At 38.4% G+C, this 20,619-nt stretch overlaps 1 protein-coding gene across 2 annotated transcripts; it reads right to left on the reverse strand.

The window, feature by feature from the left end:
- Window positions 1-4,181: 4,181 nt before the first annotated feature.
- On the reverse strand, window positions 4,182-15,016 carry si:ch73-196l6.5 (riboflavin transporter 2). Of its 2 annotated transcripts, none has more exons than XM_036567617.1 (4): window positions 14,968-15,016; window positions 10,823-11,881; window positions 8,264-8,387; window positions 4,182-6,379 (listed from the first exon to the last, which is right to left on the reverse strand). In XM_036567617.1, exons 2-4 carry the CDS (start codon window positions 11,839-11,841, stop codon window positions 6,173-6,175), a joined length of 1,350 nt encoding a protein of 449 aa, XP_036423510.1. In that variant the 5' UTR covers window positions 11,842-11,881; window positions 14,968-15,016; the 3' UTR covers window positions 4,182-6,172. The 2 variants fall into 2 exon arrangements, with proteins under 2 accessions (XP_036423510.1, XP_036423511.1); XM_036567618.1 differs by having other exon boundaries at window positions 14,934-14,980.
- Between the last annotated feature and the right edge of the window lie 5,603 nt (window positions 15,017-20,619).

Genomic DNA, 20,619 nt, shown 5'->3' on the forward strand with positions numbered 1-20,619 from the left:
GGTTGTATAGACTAAAAATCAGACACTGTCCACAAGTAATCGACTCTTGCCCACAGTGTCCACTAGTGGATTTATTAGTCGATAGGTTGTGGAGGAGAGAACACAAATTAGTTTTTCTGCTAAACACAAAAGTATTCATGTGCAAATGCTACACAAAATGAAACCGATTGAACTGCAAGCTGTACTGGGCTAAAATACAGGCTCATAGGCCAGACCAGCGAAGGTTTTAAGAACCCTGATTGGAAAGGGCTGTGCAAAACATCAATCACAGGCCATTTAGCATGACTGTGCAACAAAAACAAACTTGGAGCACCGGTCCACAAATGAATGGGCCTATAGATGTAATGATGAGAGGAGATACAACTGCTTGCTACTAGCATTCAGCTTGATAAACAGTCATTTGTTGTCCTCAGACAGTGCATGGACCACAGCCAGTTTAACCCCTTAAAATCCCAGGCTTATTACATACTGTGGCTTATTATTCAGTAGGGGTGGGAATCTCTAGGCACCTCACGATTCGATTACGGTTCAGAGGGCTGCAATGCGATTATAAAACGATTATCGATGCATCTTTTTTTTCTATATAGCATTTCTATTTTCTCACTGTGTGAGCTCAAGTTTCGAGTTCAAGTTTCAAGTTTATTTGTCATTTGCTCAACATGTCAGGACATTTATGCATTGAAATGCTTGTGGTGAGGCTCAGCTAATCACTCTACAGAAAGTAAATAAGTAAAAATAAAAATACAAGAAAAAATAACTGAAATATATTAAATATACACAGAATATACACAGAATATAGAGACAATATACATTTTAAAGTGACTAAGTAATTCAGTGTTATTGTTATTTAAAGTGACTTGGTACTTTTAAAGCAAAGTATTTACTTCCAATATCTTTTTTAATAAAACAAATGGAAGTGATGTGGTTAGTGAACTAGAAAGCTCTCATTCATTGCTCTTGTTTGGAGCACGAGAAGCTGCTGCTACTCATCTGCGATAAAATGCGCAGTTATGGTGAAATAAGATCCGGTGGTGATGAGTCTCCATGCAGCGCGTTACAGCTATTCTACCCGTTTAATTCAGTGATTTTATAACTTCGGTTTTGGTCTCGTTGTAGAGACGGGGGGGTCGCTGTGTCAGTAAAGTATCTTTGAGACGGGTCGTGTGCAACATAGCGCAAAAGCCCTGTTTCGCAATGACTGAGATCCGGCGTGCAGACTGCAGGTCACATAGCAGCGATGCATTTGCGTTTATAAGCAGCGCAGTTGGTTTCCTGGTACGTTAAATCTTCAACGAGAGACTATCAAACACTAAATAGTTGCGAAGCCTTTAGTCAGCTTCTCTTTCGAATTCTCCCGTTCCACCTTAAATGGTGCCACATTTACATTCGGCGCCTCAGTCAGAATTTAAGGTGGAACGGGTAAATTCGAACAAGAAGCTGAAGAATAAGAAGCAACTTCAGCCTCGTAAAACAGTCAAACGCTGAGAGACATTTAACTGATCAATGTCTGAGGAAAGGTTTTCTGGTGGAGATGGGAGGAAAGCGGCTGTAGGTGAAGCTTAAAGCAGAGCGAAGTAAATCTGCGCTCTCGTTTATATTGTTTAGTCTATACTAGGACATTATCACACAGTGAGACATACTGGACATTAAATGTTGTGGCTCCCAAGCTGGTTTGATTTTTGTTGAAAGGACAAAATGTCTCTTCTTATCATTTGTGTTGTGACTCCTGATCTAACCTGGCTTTAACGCAGAGGGAGCCGGTCAGATTTCTCACTCATCCAGTTGTGTTTTTGTTGTGTGCCGCCACAGACTGTCCGGGCGCTGCACTTCCGCACTTCCAAGTTCCGCCTTTTGCGTTCCGTCAACATTACGTTAAAAATTAAATATTTAGAAAATTGATTTTTGACATTTCTGAATCGATTCAGAATCATTCACGTCCGCATCGCGATGCATCTAAGAATCGATTTTTTCCTGCACCCCTATTATTCAGTAACTACAGGGACTTACGGTGCAAACTGGCTGAGCTATTCTTAAGATATAGAGTTGTGTAAAAGTGCCGGTGGGCTCTGTCCATTTAAGGGGTTAAATTCTCAGTGAGAGCTAAGTTTCTGAAAGCTGCTGCGATTTTAGCATGCAGTTTACATCAGACAGTCTGTGTACTGCTGTGAGCGGAGAGTGTAAAACCTACTTAAATACAACAAACTCTTCTGCTGTGCATGTCTCAAACCTCAAAGCACAGCCTCTGCTGCTAAAAATAGTCCCTATCAGAAAGCTACCAACAAAATATGTTTCACAGATGCCTGATCATTCATGTTTTTTAATGATAATGACAACTAGGCAACTACTTTTTTAATAACTAGTTGACAACAATGCATATCATTAAATACAAGAAAAGTGATGATGAAAATAGTCTGTAATGTATTTCGGAACGAAACCCTTCATATCTTCAATTTTTGTAAATATATGTTTTCACAGTGACATTAAAACGTTTTTTTTTATGTTGATATTCTGCAAAAAAGGATAATTACTTCACTGTAATTCCACTATAAAACAATAAAACATGAAAAAGTCCAAAGGGATGAATACTTTTATTTACAGGTATTGAATAATCATGCTGGAAAACAATGATGTCATATGAATAAAAGCTATTGCTGAATGACATGCACCCTCGTAGTAATTATCTGTGATCTGTGAGGACTTTTGTTTTATTTCGCAGTGGCACCTTTGCTTAAATAAAGGACTTCCACTGATTTTCAAACTTTCTCTACAATGAAATGGTTAAGGTGTAATCCAAATCATTTAGAGTGGTTTGGTGGTTTTGGCTCTAAAAGCTCCCTCACAGAAAGTTATTACATGAAATGTTTATGAATACACTGCCTGATTTCTGACATTGTTTTATGATAGGTTTGAGATCAGGTTTTGGTGGAAATGTACATGCAAAGTGTTATTAGGCAAAATAGTCTCCAAAGAAAACCTTTTTCAGATTTATCACTATTTCACTATCATCAACATTCTATATAAAAATTCAGAAGACTCGTGTAGGTTCGCTGGTGGTTTTAGATGGTAAATAAAATGGCTATATTTGTGTTGTAGACATGGTGACCCCTGGTTCCCATCAGATCTGAGTCTCTACAATCAACCATTTCACACCAAATCACTCTGAATGACTTCTGGATAAAATCTCAACCACTAAACCACAAAGCACTTTTGAAAAATCAGTAGAGTTCCCTTTTAACATTTCCACTTTTTGACCAGTGACATGCACTCTGAACAGAACACACATCGTTTCTGAATCTGACATGGGAATAAAAATGTTCTGTTCATTCTTTTTAAAACATTTTTGCTTTCATCACTGCCTTTCCCCTTGTTTTAACAAGTAATGTTGTCACTTCACTGCTCAGACCAGAAATAACTAATTAAAAATGTGTGAGAAATTGTTCTTTTTCTGACCTGATATCCAGCCCTGTAATCTGTTTTGATGAGCTTGCTTACACTGTAAATGCATGTGATTGGATAAACTGTAACACAGGACTGCCACAGAAGCCACGCTGGTTTATGTATGTCAGCTCATCAAATATGATCACTGTATAATCGGCTTTGCAACATAATGTTTTTCAAGTGTTCATAAACATTAGCTGCGTTCCAAAGCCTGGGCTGCAGCCGAGGTAGGCTGCGTTTCTCACCCGCTACGTCATAGCAGGCTGTTACAAAGTGAAGGACCCTTCCTATACAGTCTAGAAATGCAGCCCACATTCTGAGTGATTTCAAGGATGCATCAGATGTATCCTTCCAGGTCTTCGGTTACCCACAGTTCTCTGCGCACGAATGACGCGAAGGGAAAAAAACAGCACCATAAAAATTAGCGGAAAACAGAGCCGTTGGAGCAGAGCTTGTTTTAAAATGTAAGCTGTTCACGTACTTGAATTCATCTTTGCTACCTTGTGAAGTGTAACTGATCGATTAAGGCATTCGTCTAAATATCGTATATCATCTGTAAATCGTATTTTATTTAGAAGTATTTGTGTATGTGTAGTTTATCGTACTACATAAGAAAATCTCCTCGATTTCCGTGAAGAAATGAAAAAGCAACCAACACAATCGGGCCCCATTTTCTCTCACCAGCTCCCTCACCAGTTTGGCGCCGCTCTGGTGGCGTCACCACGCAGCCTTGTTAGGACGGCTCCATTTGTGTGACCAATAGGCTACTAAGGAGGATTCTTCATAGGACGGTCCTACCGAGGACCTGTACTACTTCAGCTGCAGCCTCGGCTTTGGAACGCAGCTATTATGTTGCTAAAATACTTTGCTGATTCCACCAGTTGATGACCGCTGACCTAGAGTGAGAGTTTCAGGTTTCAAGACCAGGAAAACGCTCTTCTCATGACATATCTTGAAGGTGGAAGGGACTTCAAAAAGATAATTTAGGGGCATTTTCTTTTTTCACGCTAGCTGGCTAATTCAGAGGGAAGCCAGATAGCTGACATTAATGCTAGCTGAATATCAGCTGTAGTTGTTAGCCTGTACATGAGTGGCTAGCAGTCAGGATTTCTTTATCCCAGTCCAAATAGTTGTATAATATAATTGCATGATGTAATGCATGCTGGGTATTGTAGTGAGAGAACACTGATGGGCAAAAAGATAAAAAAGGGGACATAATCATGAATTCTGTTAAACTGATGAGGCTGAAGGGATCCAGTGCTGAATACTGCAATAACATATCAACATATTACATATTAGTTTTAGGATGAAATGCCGTTTAACTATCACAGCACTGACACATTGTCAATACTGTTTGTCTTGGTGATGATCTGGCTCCAGAGCTGGTCCAGACCTCCTACCTGACCCGTGAGCCGTTTGCAGTTGCCACAGTCACACCTGACACCCCACTGGCCCTCCCTACAATCCTCCCTCCTTTTGCTCCATTTGTCAGTCTAAGAATAAGTAGACCAGTACAGAACAGAGCGAGGTATGAACAAACAATATTTTAAAATATAGATAATACTGTTATTATTTTTATCAGCTGCATCAGGCCTGTTCAAACTGGCTCAACCAAATTTCCTTTTATACATTTTCAAAAATACTATTTATACTCTTGGCTAAATACTTGATGGTTAGTATTAACTGAGAGATGTGCATCCATATTACCCAGAATGCCCAGCTAACCAACATTTTAAATTCAGGATTTAATTAATTGTCAATGTCAATCCATTGCTTTCCATTCTGCGTTAGTCCAGAGCTGTAACTAATCCTTAAATGAGACACTGAATAATCACTGTCATTATCTGTAAAAATAAAGACATTTTATTATGATAAGTTGCCAGTCCACCACAGGGCAGACACACAGACATATACATTCACTCCTAGGGCCAATTTAGCTTCTCCAGTTCGCCTGACTGCATGACTTTGGACTGTTTAGACACGGGGAGAGCATGCAAACTCCATTCAGAAGGGACCCTGGTCACCCAGCCAGGGAATCGAACCCAGACCCTTCTTGATGTAACTTTGTTGTTCCTAAAAAATGTGAACTGTGAATAAAGTGTTGGTTTAAATTTCATTGTCTAGTTTTAAAGCATTTCGATCTACAATATGAGTTATTACTGAATAACAACTATTATAACAAGTGGCCCCAAACGTTTGAGTGGTAGTGTACATATATATTTTTTTTACATAATTAAATAGTTAAGATGTAAACAAAGTCTTTCAGAGTGGTTTGGTGTGAAATGCTCCGTTCTAGTGAAACTTACCGAGTCAGAATGGTTCACAGTGGTGGTGACAGGAACCAGACGTGTAGGTTCACTGGTGGTTTTGTATAGTAAATAAAATGTCTATATTTGTGTTGTAGTCATGGCGACCCCTGGTTCCTATCACCACCACTGTAAAGAAATCAACGATTTCACACCAAACCGCTCTGAATGACTCTGTTTACATCTCAATCACACAATTATGCAGAAATTTTGAAATATCACTGGAATTCTCCTTAAAGTCTTATAAAACAGCACAAACCAAAGGGAATTACACACAGCTTATATTACAAAAGGGCTACTTTACAGAATAATGACCACATTCTCAGCACATCACTACAATTATTTGTATAAAACATTCCTATTAAAAATAAACAGTTTAGTATCTCTTGGTAAAGCTGGACTCACACGTCTAGTAGACTTTTTTTGCATCAACACTTAGTGTTACATGGGTCTCCTGAGGAGAACAAGCTGTACACATTGACTAAAGGGAACATTATAACGGCCCCCAGCATCGACCCCAACTGCACTACTGCTCCACACCAGACGAGGGCGCTGTGGCCTTCGTCACGTAGGATCACTGCAACCATTACCTTCACATAGGACAGCGTGAGAACAAAGACGGTCCAGGCTGCCACCTGTTGCAGAAGAACAGTACTACTATCAAAAAGCACTACCCTCAAGCAGAGTTCAAGACATAGACTCCTGAAATGAATTTAAAAGTATGATCTTTTAAATTACATGCGTTGAGCTGCCAGTTTAGCAGGTAACATCAACCTTGTACCTACAGTCCTTGGCCATTTTATCAGAAACACATAGATGCACTCTGTATCTATTGAGTGTTGTGTCATTATGTGTCTGTGGTGGTCCTAAGGTGGTCCCCGTTCACTGATAGAAAGTTGAATGAGTTAATAAACTAGGCAGCAACAGATGGGCCAAGGTAACTGTATATCAAAGTGCACCTAGGTGTTTCTGATAAAATGGCCAGGAAGTATGAATGAAATGTCCTAAGGGCATTTTTCCACTACACATGCAAAAACAAGAACGGACCCAGAGAGAGACGATGGAACTCATGGTTCTATTTCTGATTCATTTTCCACTTGTTTGAAAAGTGTTATTATAGTGAACTAAAACTATTACTAACACGAAAACCTACAGTGCAGAAATGTGCTTGCTAACTGTAATAAAAATAAAAAATGGGTTTTCAACAACACAAAAGCTAAATCAAAAATATAATGTCAACTGCAAAACTACCTAAAATGTAATAGATTTACTGAGAAAAAAAAAGCTTTAGCTTTTGTTTGTTCAGTGTGTGAATGAGAGTTTAGAAGTGGACCCTTCCTGTGTTTGCCTAACAATAAGAAAACCTGAAAACGAGTCGAGCTCAGTCTACTGTTGTGCTAAGTTCGTTGTCCTTATCAAACACCTCCATCACTCTTACAAATGATGGTTCTTTAAGGATTCTTTAGTAAAGAACCAAACACACACAAAGAACCCATTGCATTCTTAAAGGGTTGTTTGCATCATGAAAGGGTTCTTCAGATTGATATAGAATGTGTTGTAGATGGCTCTATGTGTCACCTTTTTTAAAGGTTCTATGTAGCACCATAATGGGTTCTGCTATTGTTATGACGTCAAGCTTTTTGGTGCTTTTTGTGAAGCATTTGCTTCCTAACTAGCTTGTCACCATAGTGAACTCTTTACAAAGTAATAATAATAAAACTAGCAATCAATACATCAACATACCATCCTAGTTTACATTCTGGGGCTCTGACTGATGTTGTAATAGTGCTTAGTAACTTTATCTTTACCTGGAAGATTAAAGAATAGTTGCAAGAGTTATCAAGAACAGAGGAGAACACATAACAGAAGTATTATAAAGTCCTGTTCGTGCCAATCTTGAGCAGATACCAAAAACCATAAAACTGGAACCTTCAGTACTGCGCTCTTAAAAAAGTTGGTTGAGGGTTCTTTGGCAAAGATAATCATTCTGAAAAGAACCACAGACAAAGAACCATTGGCATGCTTAAAGTGTTCTCCGCATGGTGAAATGGTTCAGACTGAGGGAGAATGCGTTGTATATGGTTCTAAATAGCACCAAAAAGGGTTTTTTCTATCGTTACAATGTCAAGCTTGTAACAACAGAAGAACCCTTTTTGGTGCTATATAGAACCATTTTCAAAAGGTTCTACATAAAATCATAAAAACACATATTCCATCAATGTGAAGCACAATTTCAACATGCAAAGAACAATTTAAGCATGCACATGGTTTTTTGTGTGTTCATGGTTCTATGTATAACCATTGTCTTGACTAAAGAACCCTTGAAGAACCATCTTTTTTAAGAGCGCAGGCTAATGGAAAAAGCACTGTTCCAGTTTAAAGGTGTCACAGATTCTGGTACTTTATGCAGTGGAAAAACGCCCTAACTGGCAACTCAGTGTACACCAGTGTATATTAAAATAAATAAAATACAAAGTTAGAGGTGCATTAAAGTGCATTTAATGAGATACAAGACTTACTATTAGAACGACTCCAGAGGTGTCATTGACCAGCAGCGGGCAGGGGCTCAGCACTGCCATGCCCATGATATACATCCCAATAAGTGAACCAAAACCACTTAGAATGCCCATCAGCACCAACGACCTGTTGGACAGACATAAGAAGAACTGGTTAGGATTGCAGTTGTTAATCTGGCAGCTCTCAGTACAGTAAAAAACTCCCAGGGCTTTGGATCACCAGGTTGCACAGGATGAATACAATAAACAGTAGAAAACATATAAAATACAATGTGCAAAAACTCAGACACACCAGTTATCAAAGTAACTTAAGTGCCACTAAAATTAAATTTCATAAGGTTAACTAACTAACGAGTCAAGAAGAAAATGTGCTTTTGGTCACCATCTCGCATTTTCACAGCAATCAGACAGACATTTCTTCAGATTTACCCTGCAGACTGTTTTTGTACCATAAAAACAGTATCCTAGGAGTTTTTGATTACTGAGTTGTGTTTATAAATCACAGAATTCACTCATATAATTTGAACCTCCCTCTTTGTGGCTGTGTTATAGAACTGTTTTGAAGTACATAAGCAACTCATAGTGTGAGCTAACTAGGCTAAATGGCAGCCTCCACACAGCGGGGTTAGTTTTAACTCTGTTACAATTTACACCCCCTAAGTAAACAATGAGAGAACTACATAAACCCCAAATAAATACAAAACAGTCAATTTTTTGGGATTTGTATGCGCAGATTCATCAAAACATACTAGATATTGTTTGAAAAAAATACATTTCTGCTGTTGGAACAAAACCCATTATTGTTGTCCTTTACACTGTGGATAAATTCCATGATAAACTGACCAAATTAAATGTCCCAAAATTACTGGTGTCTGGTGTCTGGTTCCATTGACTTACATTAAAAGTAAAATATGTTCTTTCCTCCTCCTGTAAAGTTACCATTCTGGAGATGCAAGGTTTTGTTCCGACAGTAGTGATATTTTACATTAGTTGTGCAGATGTTCACTCTTTTACACTGTGGTCAAAAACAAATTTGTCAGTTTTTTAAAAAGTGGGTCAGATATAGATAAAATGTGCCTTGATGTGACCACAATATGCGCTCACAGTGTGCCTGAAACTAATGGCCAATTTTCTAGGACTGCACCTTTTAACACAAACTGTGCATAGCCCTGGCCACTAACTGCTCGCTTGGGGCAGGGTTTAAAAGGTGCAGTGACATAAAGGTGCCGTCAACAAGCTCCAGACAAAACAGAGAAGGTTCAGTCATGTAGACATAACGGTGCTAACAAATAAAGCTATTTCCCACCAAAACATTCAGAGAGATGTTATTCTACTCCAGCTAAGTGAACAGAGCTAGTGAAGCAACATGGGTCCATGCATATTGTGGCCACATCACAGCAGATTTTGTTAAAGAAAGTGCAGAAACGTCATTTGTGACACAAATTTACATCTGTTTTTCAAAGGCGGAGGAAAATCAACAAAGAACTGGTCACCAGCTCAAACTGTAGTAAGGGCATTTTTAACACTATAGTTATTTTTCCGGACCCAGGGCCACTTGCTCTGCGAGTTCAGTATGTTTGGTCAAGTGTGAAAGCTGTTTTTTGAGCCTGGTAGTGGTCCAGAGAAACCGATCTCTGGCCCTCCTTGAAATCGGTGGTCTTGGGTTTGCTCCCAATAAACTGTGGTGCGGTCCACTGTGCATGTGTAAGCTATCGGCTCCTGGCGCCACGTGTGGGGTTGCGTGATTGGTCCATTTTGTAACGTGACTACTTCGACTTATGGTGTCACTTCCCTTTTCAAGTTACGTAACAGTGGGAAAAGGATTGTTGTGGACAAAAGGCAGTGTACTTTGCCGTTTGAGTGTTTGTATCCAAAGAAAATAATAAAAAGCAAACGAATAAAGCTAGTGCCAACCATTTTACACACCTACACACAGAAAAATGATGTGTAAAACTGCACAATCAATCCACTGTTTGGATGGAAGTCTTGTGTGTGAAACCAAACCAGCGATAATGAGCCCCTCCCCTAAACGAGCCCAGAATCGGTCCTGGGTATGGACTCAAGTATGAAAACACCCTAAATTGAGCAGAATATTTAATCTGTGGCACTTCCGATATGTCCACACACATTTTGCATGCTCCTCCCTCAAATACATATTGTTCCTGTCCAAAGAAAAACATGTCTGTCCAAAATAGTAACTTAACAGGGGAGGGCAAAAAGGCCCTTAACTTTTAACGTAAGTTAATGTAAAGAGATTTTATTCTAATTTCAGGGCATTTCTATTGGTCCAATCATCAAGAAATTTTCAAACAATATCAAGGAGAACTGCCGGGTTCAAATGTCGTAGAAAAAAATAAAAATTGACAAAAATGGCGATGTTTTTCTTTGGAAAGCGATGATGTATGTTTAGGCTCAACAGCACTGCAGGTTCCTTATTGAAGAAATTATGAATTTTGTTCAAATACTTTACACAATTAAGCCATAACCAAAATGCTATTACAAGCACTCTGTCTGCAAACAAATACTATAAATAAAAGCCCTATGTAGAGTATTGTTACTCACCTTTGAGAGTAGAACATGGCAATGAAGCAGGCTACAGGGTTTGCTACAGAGGCCATAGTGGCTGACCAATGATAAGCTTGGTTTCCATAAGGCAGACATGAGTAGGACTGAATGGATGGCAATACAGAGTTGGTCAGAGCATTTGCCCAGGCCAGGATGATGAAGATGTACACTACTTGTGGCCAGCTGTATATTCCTGTTCCAAACTTGCTGGTGATCTTCTGTTCACCTTTCAGGGATTTCATCATGGGTTTCCGCTCTGGAGCTTTCGCATTCCTTGCAACGACGCCCCGGCGGCTCCGGCTGACGGGACGCTCTCGAGTCACGACTGGAAGGTGGTTCAAAAGTAGGAAGGCCACCAAGCAAACAAGCATCATGGCTGCCAGAAAGAAAAAGAAGGCCTCAGCTGAGAACTTGGCAGGTAGGTAGAGTGGTACGAGGTAGTTGAGGGGTTCTGCTGACTCATTCCAGCCCTGGAGCTGTGCTGTCTCATTGAGATTTAGGTTCTGAGTGCTGTTGACACACTGCATGACACCAACTCCCTGAATCAGAGCCACTAAGGCTGGAACAAGGCCACTTAAACCTTCACCTATGTAATAGGTGGTGAGATACTCTGGCTTCAGCTGCATCATGAAGGGCAGGAAAGTTACAGACGAGGTGCAGTCCACTATGGAGATGAAGAAGGTTAGAAGCAAGAGAGGAATACTGCGCTGAACTCCTTGCACCACGACTGTCTCCTTCCAAAAGAAACCCAGGAGAAGGCTTGCCAGCATCCCAAAACTGACAATGAAGTAGATGACAGCGACTTCATTGAGCTTTCCTGGCCGGAATCGGTGCATCAAAGTGACAAACAGAGGTCCGATGTTAGCCACTTGGATCAGGACCGAGAGGTAGGAGGGAAGGTACCAGCCTTCAGGAACCTGAGGAACGATGAGGGGCAGCTCAACCCATAGCCCACAGATGGTCACCCAAGATCCCATTCCAAACAGGCAGGCCAACACATGAGTGAGCAGAGACATGTCGGATCTCTCTTTGGTGTGGAACCTTCTGCAGAAATTTCTAAAAGAAGTAGAGCAAAAAGGAAAAAAGGGTGAACAACCAAAGTAAAGATACAAATCATACAACATCCTAAAAATAAAGGTATCAATAAAGCCTCAGTGTGACACCACAGAAAAATCAGTTTTGGTTCCCTAAGTGAGTGATTCTTAAACTGGTCCTTGAAGACTGGATGGTCCAGATATTTCCACCCATCCAACTTTCAACACATGCACTCTCAGAAATAAAGGTACAAAACTGTCACTGGGGCAGGACCCCTCTTGTCACTGGGGTCCATCTCAGTGCCTTTAGTCAGGGAACATAACTGAACCATAATCCACTGAAATGATATGTTCTAAGCTGTACTGACTCCACACACCCCGTCTCGTCTCCAGGACTTTTATTTTACTGTTCTGTTTTAAAACATTCGGTTATGAAAAGGTACAAATACGAACTTTTCACCTGGAAAAACTGATTTAAGGTTCACAATCAGACCTTAAAACCACTGTTGTACCTTTGAGGGCACATTTATATTGTTTGTACCTTGATGAATGAAAAATGTACCAGCACAGAACCTTTATTTCTAACAGTGTAGGAATGCATATATAATGGGGGCTGTCTGGGGGTCCCTGAGGACCAGTTTGAGAACCACTGCCCTAAATAATTTTAAATGGATAGCTCTTTTAGGAACTATTTTATGCAAAAAGAGATAAAGACCCGAAATGATTTTAAAGACCCATCACATTACATAAGTTTCAATACCAATTAATGTTTTTTTCTACCTGCCTAAAAATAAAAGTGTGAAAACTGTTTTTTTGTGTAAGATGCCACTGAAGAACCACTTTTTGCAGTTATGCGTGTGTGAAGAAACTTTTTAAAGTATCAGGAACCTTCATGTAATTTAAACATTCTAAACCATTTGGAAGTTTATCTGCACTTTTAAAAATAAAGGTGTCAGAAAAAATTGTTTGTGTGATGCCATAGAAGAACCACTTTGGAGTGAGATGTGATTTAGAAAAACCTTTTTAAATTTTAAAGACCCCCTACACAATTTAAAGTTTCTTAGAAGAATCCTCAAACTGGTGAAGAACCTCTACATTAGAACTGAAATGTTTCTTTGATGGCATCAATAAAAAAAAACAAAACTTTTTTTTGAAGTTACAGAACCTTGAAATCATTAAAATGTTCTAGGAAGAACCTTTAGATTGGTAAGAAACCTCTGCATTACAATAAGAGCTCTTTGACTTGAAACAATGGTGGAATCATTTTTGCTGCTGTGTAGGACATCAAAGAAAAGAACATTTTAAGCATTCATGGTTCTCTGTTGCCTGTGCCAAAGAACCTGTGAAGAACCTCTTTTTTCAAGGGTATATGTTAAAACCTTTAAAATGTTCTTCACAAGCACAAACTTCTTTTTCAAACCTGTTTCTTTGGGGTTCTTCTATGGTTCTGGTCAAAGAAAAGACTTTCTGGCCCAGTTTACTTTTGGCCCAGTACAAGAGTGTAACTGTACATACAAGCTAACAACCACTTAGGAACTTGAAGATCTGGCCTAGAACAAGTACTGTACTTTACAGCACACTGTACTACACACAACCACGTGCTGAAGACAGTCACAGACGTAAGACAATCTGTGTTCACCAGCCCCTCACAGGAATTAGTAAATTATTAATTATTATGGTTAACATTTCAATGTCATGGTCAAAAAAATCCTTCTTACACATGAGAGGCACTCCTCTATGAAGGAAATATGCATGTCCAAATTAGACAATACAGCTTTTTCATCTTTTGAATAATGTAGGAATGTTTTAATTGCACTTTTTAGTGATCCCCATGCAACTTTTCCTGGTGTTTGGTCTGGGTGTGTGACTCACTTACACAATAATTACCCAGTCGCCTGGTTAAACATTCACTGCATGAGCAGGATCAGATCTTATAGATGTCTGAAAGTGACCCTGTTGCTTTCAACAATTGAATTGTGCACTGCCTTTAAAGGGGAATTCCACTATTTCAATGAATTTCATATAATAGTTAGGACGTAAACAGTGGTTTGGTGTGAAGTGCTCCTTTCTAAAGAAACATAATGAGCTTTGCTCACAGTGGTGGTGATAGGAACCAGACATCCACCTCTAAAAGCTCTCTTATAGAAAGATATTACATTAAATGGTTATAATAATTTTGAGAAGGTTTTGGCTTAAAATGTTTTGTTTTTTTTGTTTTTTTTATCCATTCATGGTGGGAAGGGAGCTCCATGCAGAACACTGTAAGACAGTTAAACAGCCATATTTGGGTTGTAGACACCACAACCTCCTGTGGCCGGACGTGGGCTAGTTGTAATGTAAGTGTTTACTGAGTTCAGGTTTATGTATTACTAAATCAAAATGGGTTGCACCACAAACTAGTTTTAAGGAGTTACTAAATATCTTTACACTCAGTCAAGACTTTACGCACAAAGTTAAGCATAAACCTACGCAAACCTGGTGCAGGTTCCTATCACCACCACTGTAAAGAAACTGAATCAGTTTCTTACAATGAACCATTTTACATCAAATCATTTGATCTCAATGACTGAATTACACAGAAACTACAAAAAAAAAATTTGGTGGAATTCCCCTTTGAAAGACCTATTACTGCACAACACAACTAAAGCACATAAGAAATGCTGCTTAGGCACAGGAACCTCAACACTGCTCTAAAGCCGAGCCAAATTACTTTAGGAACAATGTCAGGAAGACGGTGCTTATTTGGAGTTGGCCTGTCCATTATTCAGTCTGTGCACAAACAATCCTGCTGATACAGGTCAGCAGCTGCAATGTTACACCACAGCTGCAAAAATAATCCATTATATAAGAATCTAAACAAGGGTCCAGCATTAAAGGAGCTGTATCTGAAAAGTGATGACCCTAGCATGGAGCACAGTAACAGCACAGCACTCAAAATTCATAACTACTGCTATTCTAGCAACCTAGTAAATATTTTACAAGGAATATAATAGAACATGCACAAGACCTCACAATGTAAAACAGCATAAAATAGAAGTACAGAGCACAGATTAAAGGAGAAATAATGAGTCAACCTTAAAAGATGAAGATGAACAGGTAGGTACTCACAGGTCAGCCTGTCGACAGGATCTGGGAGGATCTGAAGCCGAGAAGTGAAGACACTTTTATTTTCAGGGATAGGTGGGAGTGATCTGTCTGACCAACCATGAAGACCTGCCTGTTGATGTTTCATCAAGCTGAATGTACATTCACTGCAGATGTTAATATGACAGGTATAGTAGCACTGCAGATTCATCATTGCATCCAACAAGACATTTCCATAGCAATAATACCTGCAGCAGCTGAATAGAGAAATGATCAATGCACTATTAACTTATTAATGATGCTACACTGATATCTATGCTGGATATTATCCTAACATTAAAAGACACAGAATGCAGTTATGCTGTTCAATTCTTTGCTATGAACTGAAATGACTGCGTACTTAAACTCATACGGCTTGTTTTCTAGCTTAAGATTAAATGTCCACTGATTTTATAAAATTTCTGCACAGTTAAAGCTTTAAGGTGTAAACAAAGTCATTGAGTGGTTTGATCTGTTGTACATGCTTAAAAAAGATGGTTCTTCAAGGGTTCTTAACTAAAGTAAATAGTTCTGTATAGAACCATGAACACTCAAAGGAGACTTTGCATGATTAAAGCGTTCTTTGCATCTTGAAAGAGTTCTTCAGATTGATGGAGAATGTGCTGTAGATGGTTCTATATAGAACCTTTTTGAAAACAGTTCTATATAGCACCAAAAAGGGTTCTTCTATTTTTACAAGTTTGACATTAGCAGGAAACACTAGCAGAACCCATTTTGGTGCTATTTAGAACCATCTACAGCATATTTTCCATCAATCTGAAGAACACTTTCATGGTGCAAAGAACCTTTAATCATGCAAAGTGTTCTTTGAGTGTTAATGGTTCTGTATAGAACCATGTTTTTTTACTAAAGAACCCTTGAGGAAGCATCTTTTTTAACAATGTAGAGTCAGAATTGTTCACTGTGGTGGTGATAGGAACCAGACGTTCAAAATCGTTTAATGCCTTTAAAAAGTCCCTCACAGATAGTTATTACATTAAATCATTATGAATATGTTGAGTGATGTCTGAGACATTATTGTTTTACAGTAGTTTTGAGAAGGTTTTGGTTGAAAACATATCTATTTTTAAAATACATTCATGATGGGGGGCTACATACAGGACGGTAAGCTTCTCCACAATGAACTGTTTCACATTAAACCACTCTGGATGATTTTGTTTACATCTCAGTAAATGGATTATGCAGAAATTTTGGACAATTGGTGGGATTCCCCTTTAAGCCTAGGCCAAAACTAACAAGCATTTCCAATGGTAATTCTCTGCTGACACTGATATTCACTCCAGGATTAGGCTTAACCCACATCTGGGAAACCAGTAATTAAAGCTCGTCCGTTATGTGATCTACTAGGTTATTCTGTGTAGAATAGCTATAACTATGTTTTGTCAACAAGCTATAAAAAAGCTAAAATTAGATTTCTTTTTGTACTGAAATGGATTTTTCATGCAACCTGTGCATTAGCTTAGCCATTAGCATTGTGCTCTAAACACCTATAAACAGGTTCTGAATGTATCCTGTGTTTGTGTAAACAGAGAAACGTTCATGATCATCTGTCACACTGCTGTCAGAAACAGAACCCATAATCATGTCAGCTTAAGGAGCCTCAGTAACTTTAAACCTGAGGAAAACTTTAACTTTGACAGATTACATCACGGCTGGGTTATGTAAGAACGCGCAGGACAGCAACTTCAGCAAAGAGGCTAAACTCAAAACACTGAAAACATCCCAGCAGGTCCAACATTCCTTAATAATGCTGACATTAACCCCAATTTTAAACATCAACAGTTTTTAATTCTATTGAACAAATTATTAAATCAACCATTACGGTTAAGATGAAAAGACAATGCATTATATTGACATCGGCTCCTTTATTTACTCACTATTAAAAAGATGGTTCTTCAAGAGTTCTTTAGTAAGGAACCATGAACACTCAAAGAACCATCTGCATGTTTAGATGGTTCTTTACATGGTGAAATGGTTCTTCAGATTGATGGAGAATGTGTTGTATTTTGTTTCAATACAGAACCAATGTATATATATGAAGTTCACAGTGAGTAACTTACATTAAGAATCATTTGAGTATCCATGGTTCTATATAGAACCATTGTCATTACTAAAGAACCGTTAAAGAATTGTTTTTTAAGAGTGTAGTTAATCAGCCACATGAGGAGTCAGCTATTTTTGTCCTTTAAAACAACAAAATGAGGTCAGTTTTGCTTATATTGTAGAGTAAAAGTTAAGAACTACATAGTGGACCATAAAAAAAGATCATTAGAACATAAATGATATATTATATTGCATAAGTGCCCAACAAGAAGTAAATTCTTAGTTAACACTTTATAACAGGCCCTGATAAACAGCCTAATATGAGATTTGAGGTTTTGTTCAGACAGCTTCAAACAGCTCTTCAAAATAACTGAATCTCAAAATCATTTTCTTGCATAATAAGGGCAATAATGACTGTTCTGAAATGAAATTATTAATCAAAGATGAGTCCATTGATCAATCAAAGACAAGTCCATTAATCAAAGATGAGTCCTTTAATCAAAGATGAGTCCATTAATCAAAGATGAGTCCATTAATCAAAGATAAGTCTACTGATCAATTGAAGACATGTCCATTAATCAAAGATGAGTCCTTTCTTTTCTGTAATCCAGTCACTTAACGCTGCCATTGTAGGAGGTCATATTACTAAGTCAGTCAAATTGAAATGAGTGCAATGTTGTAAATCTTTGTCATTACACTTCTATCGCTGTAGTGACTGTGTGGAGGAATGTTATTAGAAAAGGTTGAATTGTTGGTATTATTCATTATTATTTTTCCCTGTTTTGGTCACATTCTACCACACTGTGTTAGATCTAATGGTGAAATATCTCGAAATCTTAATGAATATTTTATGATGGATGATTGTGAGGCTGTTTCATTGATTATTATTTGTTCAGGTTTACTGTATGTGCTTTAAGGCAACTAAGTACAGTCGTATGCAGAAGTTTGAACAGCCCTGGTCGAATTAAGTCTTATTGATTTTCTTTGTGAACAGAAGTTAACACATCCTCCACAGAGAGCACACTTACATGTGGCATTTTCTGCTAATTGCTAATTTTATTACGCCAATTTACTAGAAAATCATCAAAAGCATGAAATGTAAACACGGGTGTTCATGATTTTGCACACAACTGTAAATGCTTAGCATATAATAATGTATAATGTATGAGTTAGTATTGAATAACTACATCATTATTAACGAAATATAATTCATGATTAGATTAGATTAGATGATTAGATTAGATAAATAATGATTAGATTTCAATACCTAGTATTGACTACTTGTATGTCACAGAGGAAATGGTTAATAATTGAAATGGTACCATTTATTAATGCATAAGAAACTGCAGTAACACTGACGTGGTGGTGGTGTGTTAGTGTGTGCTGTGCTGGTCTGAGTGGATCAGACACAGCAGTGCTGCTGGAGTTTTTAAACAGTGTCCACTCACTGTCCACTCTATTAGACACTCCTACCTTGTCAGTCCACCTTGTAGATGTAAAGTCAGAGACGATAGCTCATCCGCTGCTGCACAGTTTGTGTTGGTCATCCTCTAGTCCTTCATCAATGGTCACAGGACGCTGCCCACAGGACGCTGTTGGCTGGATATTTTTGGTTGGTGGACTATTCTCAGTGCAGCAGTGACACTGAGGTGTTTAAAAACTCCAGCAGCACTGCTGTGTCTGATCCACTCAGACCAGCGCAACACACACTAACACACCACCACCACGTCAGTGTTACTGCAGAGCTGAGAATGATCCACCACCCAAATAGTACCTGCTCTTTGAGGGTCCATGGGGGTCCTGACCACTGAAGAACAGGGTAAAAGGGGGCTAACAAAGTATGCAGAGAAACAGATGGACTACAGTCTGTAACTGTAGAACTACAAATTGCACCTATATAGTAAGTGGAGCTGATAAAATGGACAATGAGCGTAGAAACAAGGAGGTGGTCATAATGTTATGCCTGATCGTTGTCTGTCTGTCTGTCTGTCTGTCTGTCTATCTATCTATTTGCTGAGTTTAACATTTTCAACAATAAAATTCAGAAAATAAACGGTTATTGTGCATTAAACTGTGCAGTTCTCTATAGAGGATGTGTTAACTTATGGTCTTTTTCACTTAGAAAACCAATAAAACTTTGTACTTTGACCTTTTGACCTGAGCTGAGCTCATGATATAGTTCAACTTAAGTGATCTGCAATTTGGCCATGAAACCCTTTCATTTCTGTAATTTATGAGGTATTTTTCTGTCATTTATGAGGTATTATTATGAGGTAATTTCACAATGTTTTGAGCCTCATGGTGACGCTACATATCCTATTTTTAAACCAGTGATGTGCAGAAATGTTGAATTTAATATGCTAAGATTAAACTACTGGCTCAGACAGTTGTTTCCACAGTTACAAAACCTGCTTAGACAAAATCCTCCACCATGGTTGCCAAACTAACAAAGTCACCTACATATATGGCCCCTGATCGCGTATCAACTGAGACATAATGGGTTTGCATGCTTAGCCATTAATACATCAATATCCACTGATGAGCGTGAGTCTTGGGCGTCAGACAGTGTATTCATAACCATTTCATATAATAGATTTAAGAGGCAATAAACTCTACGGACGCCTGGTTTCAATCATGAGGGCTTTAGCGATCATTTAATTTTAGCTTACAATTAATTGTCATATAAATGTTTGCGCTTAACAACTAAAATTGTCTTTTCTTGTTTGTCATTTGCAACTATTAAAATACAAACCTAAAGTGGCCAATCCAGGATGGTAACCTTCTCTAAACCACTCTGGATGACTTTGTTTACATCTCAGTAAATGGATTATGCAGAAATGTTATAAAATCAGTGGGATTCCCCTTTAAGCCTAGGCCTAAACTAACAAGCATTTCCAATGGTAATTCTCTGCTGTCACTGATATTCACTCCAGGATTAGGCTTAATCCACATCTGGGAAACCAGTAGTTAAAGCTCGTCCCTGTATGTGATCTATTAGGTTACTTTTGTGTAGAATAGCTATAACTATGTTTTGTCAACAAGCTATAAAAGCTAAAATTAGATTTCTTTTTGTACTGAAATGGATTTTTCATGCAACCTGTGCATTAGCTTAGCCATTAGCATTGTGCTCTAAACACCTGTATACAGGTCCTGAATGTATCCTGTGTTTGTGTAAACAGAGAAATGTTCATGATCATCTGTCACACTGCTGTCAGAAACAGAACCCATAATCATGTCAGCTTAAGGAGCCTCAGTAACTTTAAACCTGAGGAAAACTTTAACTTTGACAGATTACATCACGGCTGGGTTATGTAAGAACGCGCAGGACAGCAACTTCAGCAAAGAGGCTAAACTCAAAACACTGAAAACATCCCAGCAGGTCCAACATTCCTTAATAATGCTGACATTAACCCCAATTTTAAACATCAACAGTTTTTAATTCTATTGGACAAATTACAGTAAAATCAGTGGAGAGTCAAACATTACAATTAAGATAAAAAGACAAAAGACAACTGAGCACAATTAAGAGCAAAAAGACCTTATATTCATGTATTATATTCACATCAGCCCTTT

Source organism: Colossoma macropomum, unplaced genomic scaffold (assembly GCF_904425465.1).
Source record: "Colossoma macropomum unplaced genomic scaffold, Colossoma_macropomum, whole genome shotgun sequence".
Lineage (NCBI taxonomy): Eukaryota > Metazoa > Chordata > Actinopteri > Characiformes > Serrasalmidae > Colossoma > Colossoma macropomum.

Coding starts and splice junctions, on each gene's coding strand:
- si:ch73-196l6.5 (XM_036567617.1), bottom strand. CDS start 11,841: ATGTCTCTGCTCACTCATGTGTTGGCCTGCCTGTTTGGAATGGGATCT. Junction 8,388..10,822: donor GCCATGTTCTACTCTCAAAG/GTGAGTAACAAT, acceptor TCTGTCCAACAG/GTCGTTGGTGCTGATGGGCA. Junction 6,380..8,263: donor CCTCTGGAGTCGTTCTAATA/GTAAGTCTTGTA, acceptor CTTCTGCAACAG/GTGGCAGCCTGGACCGTCTT.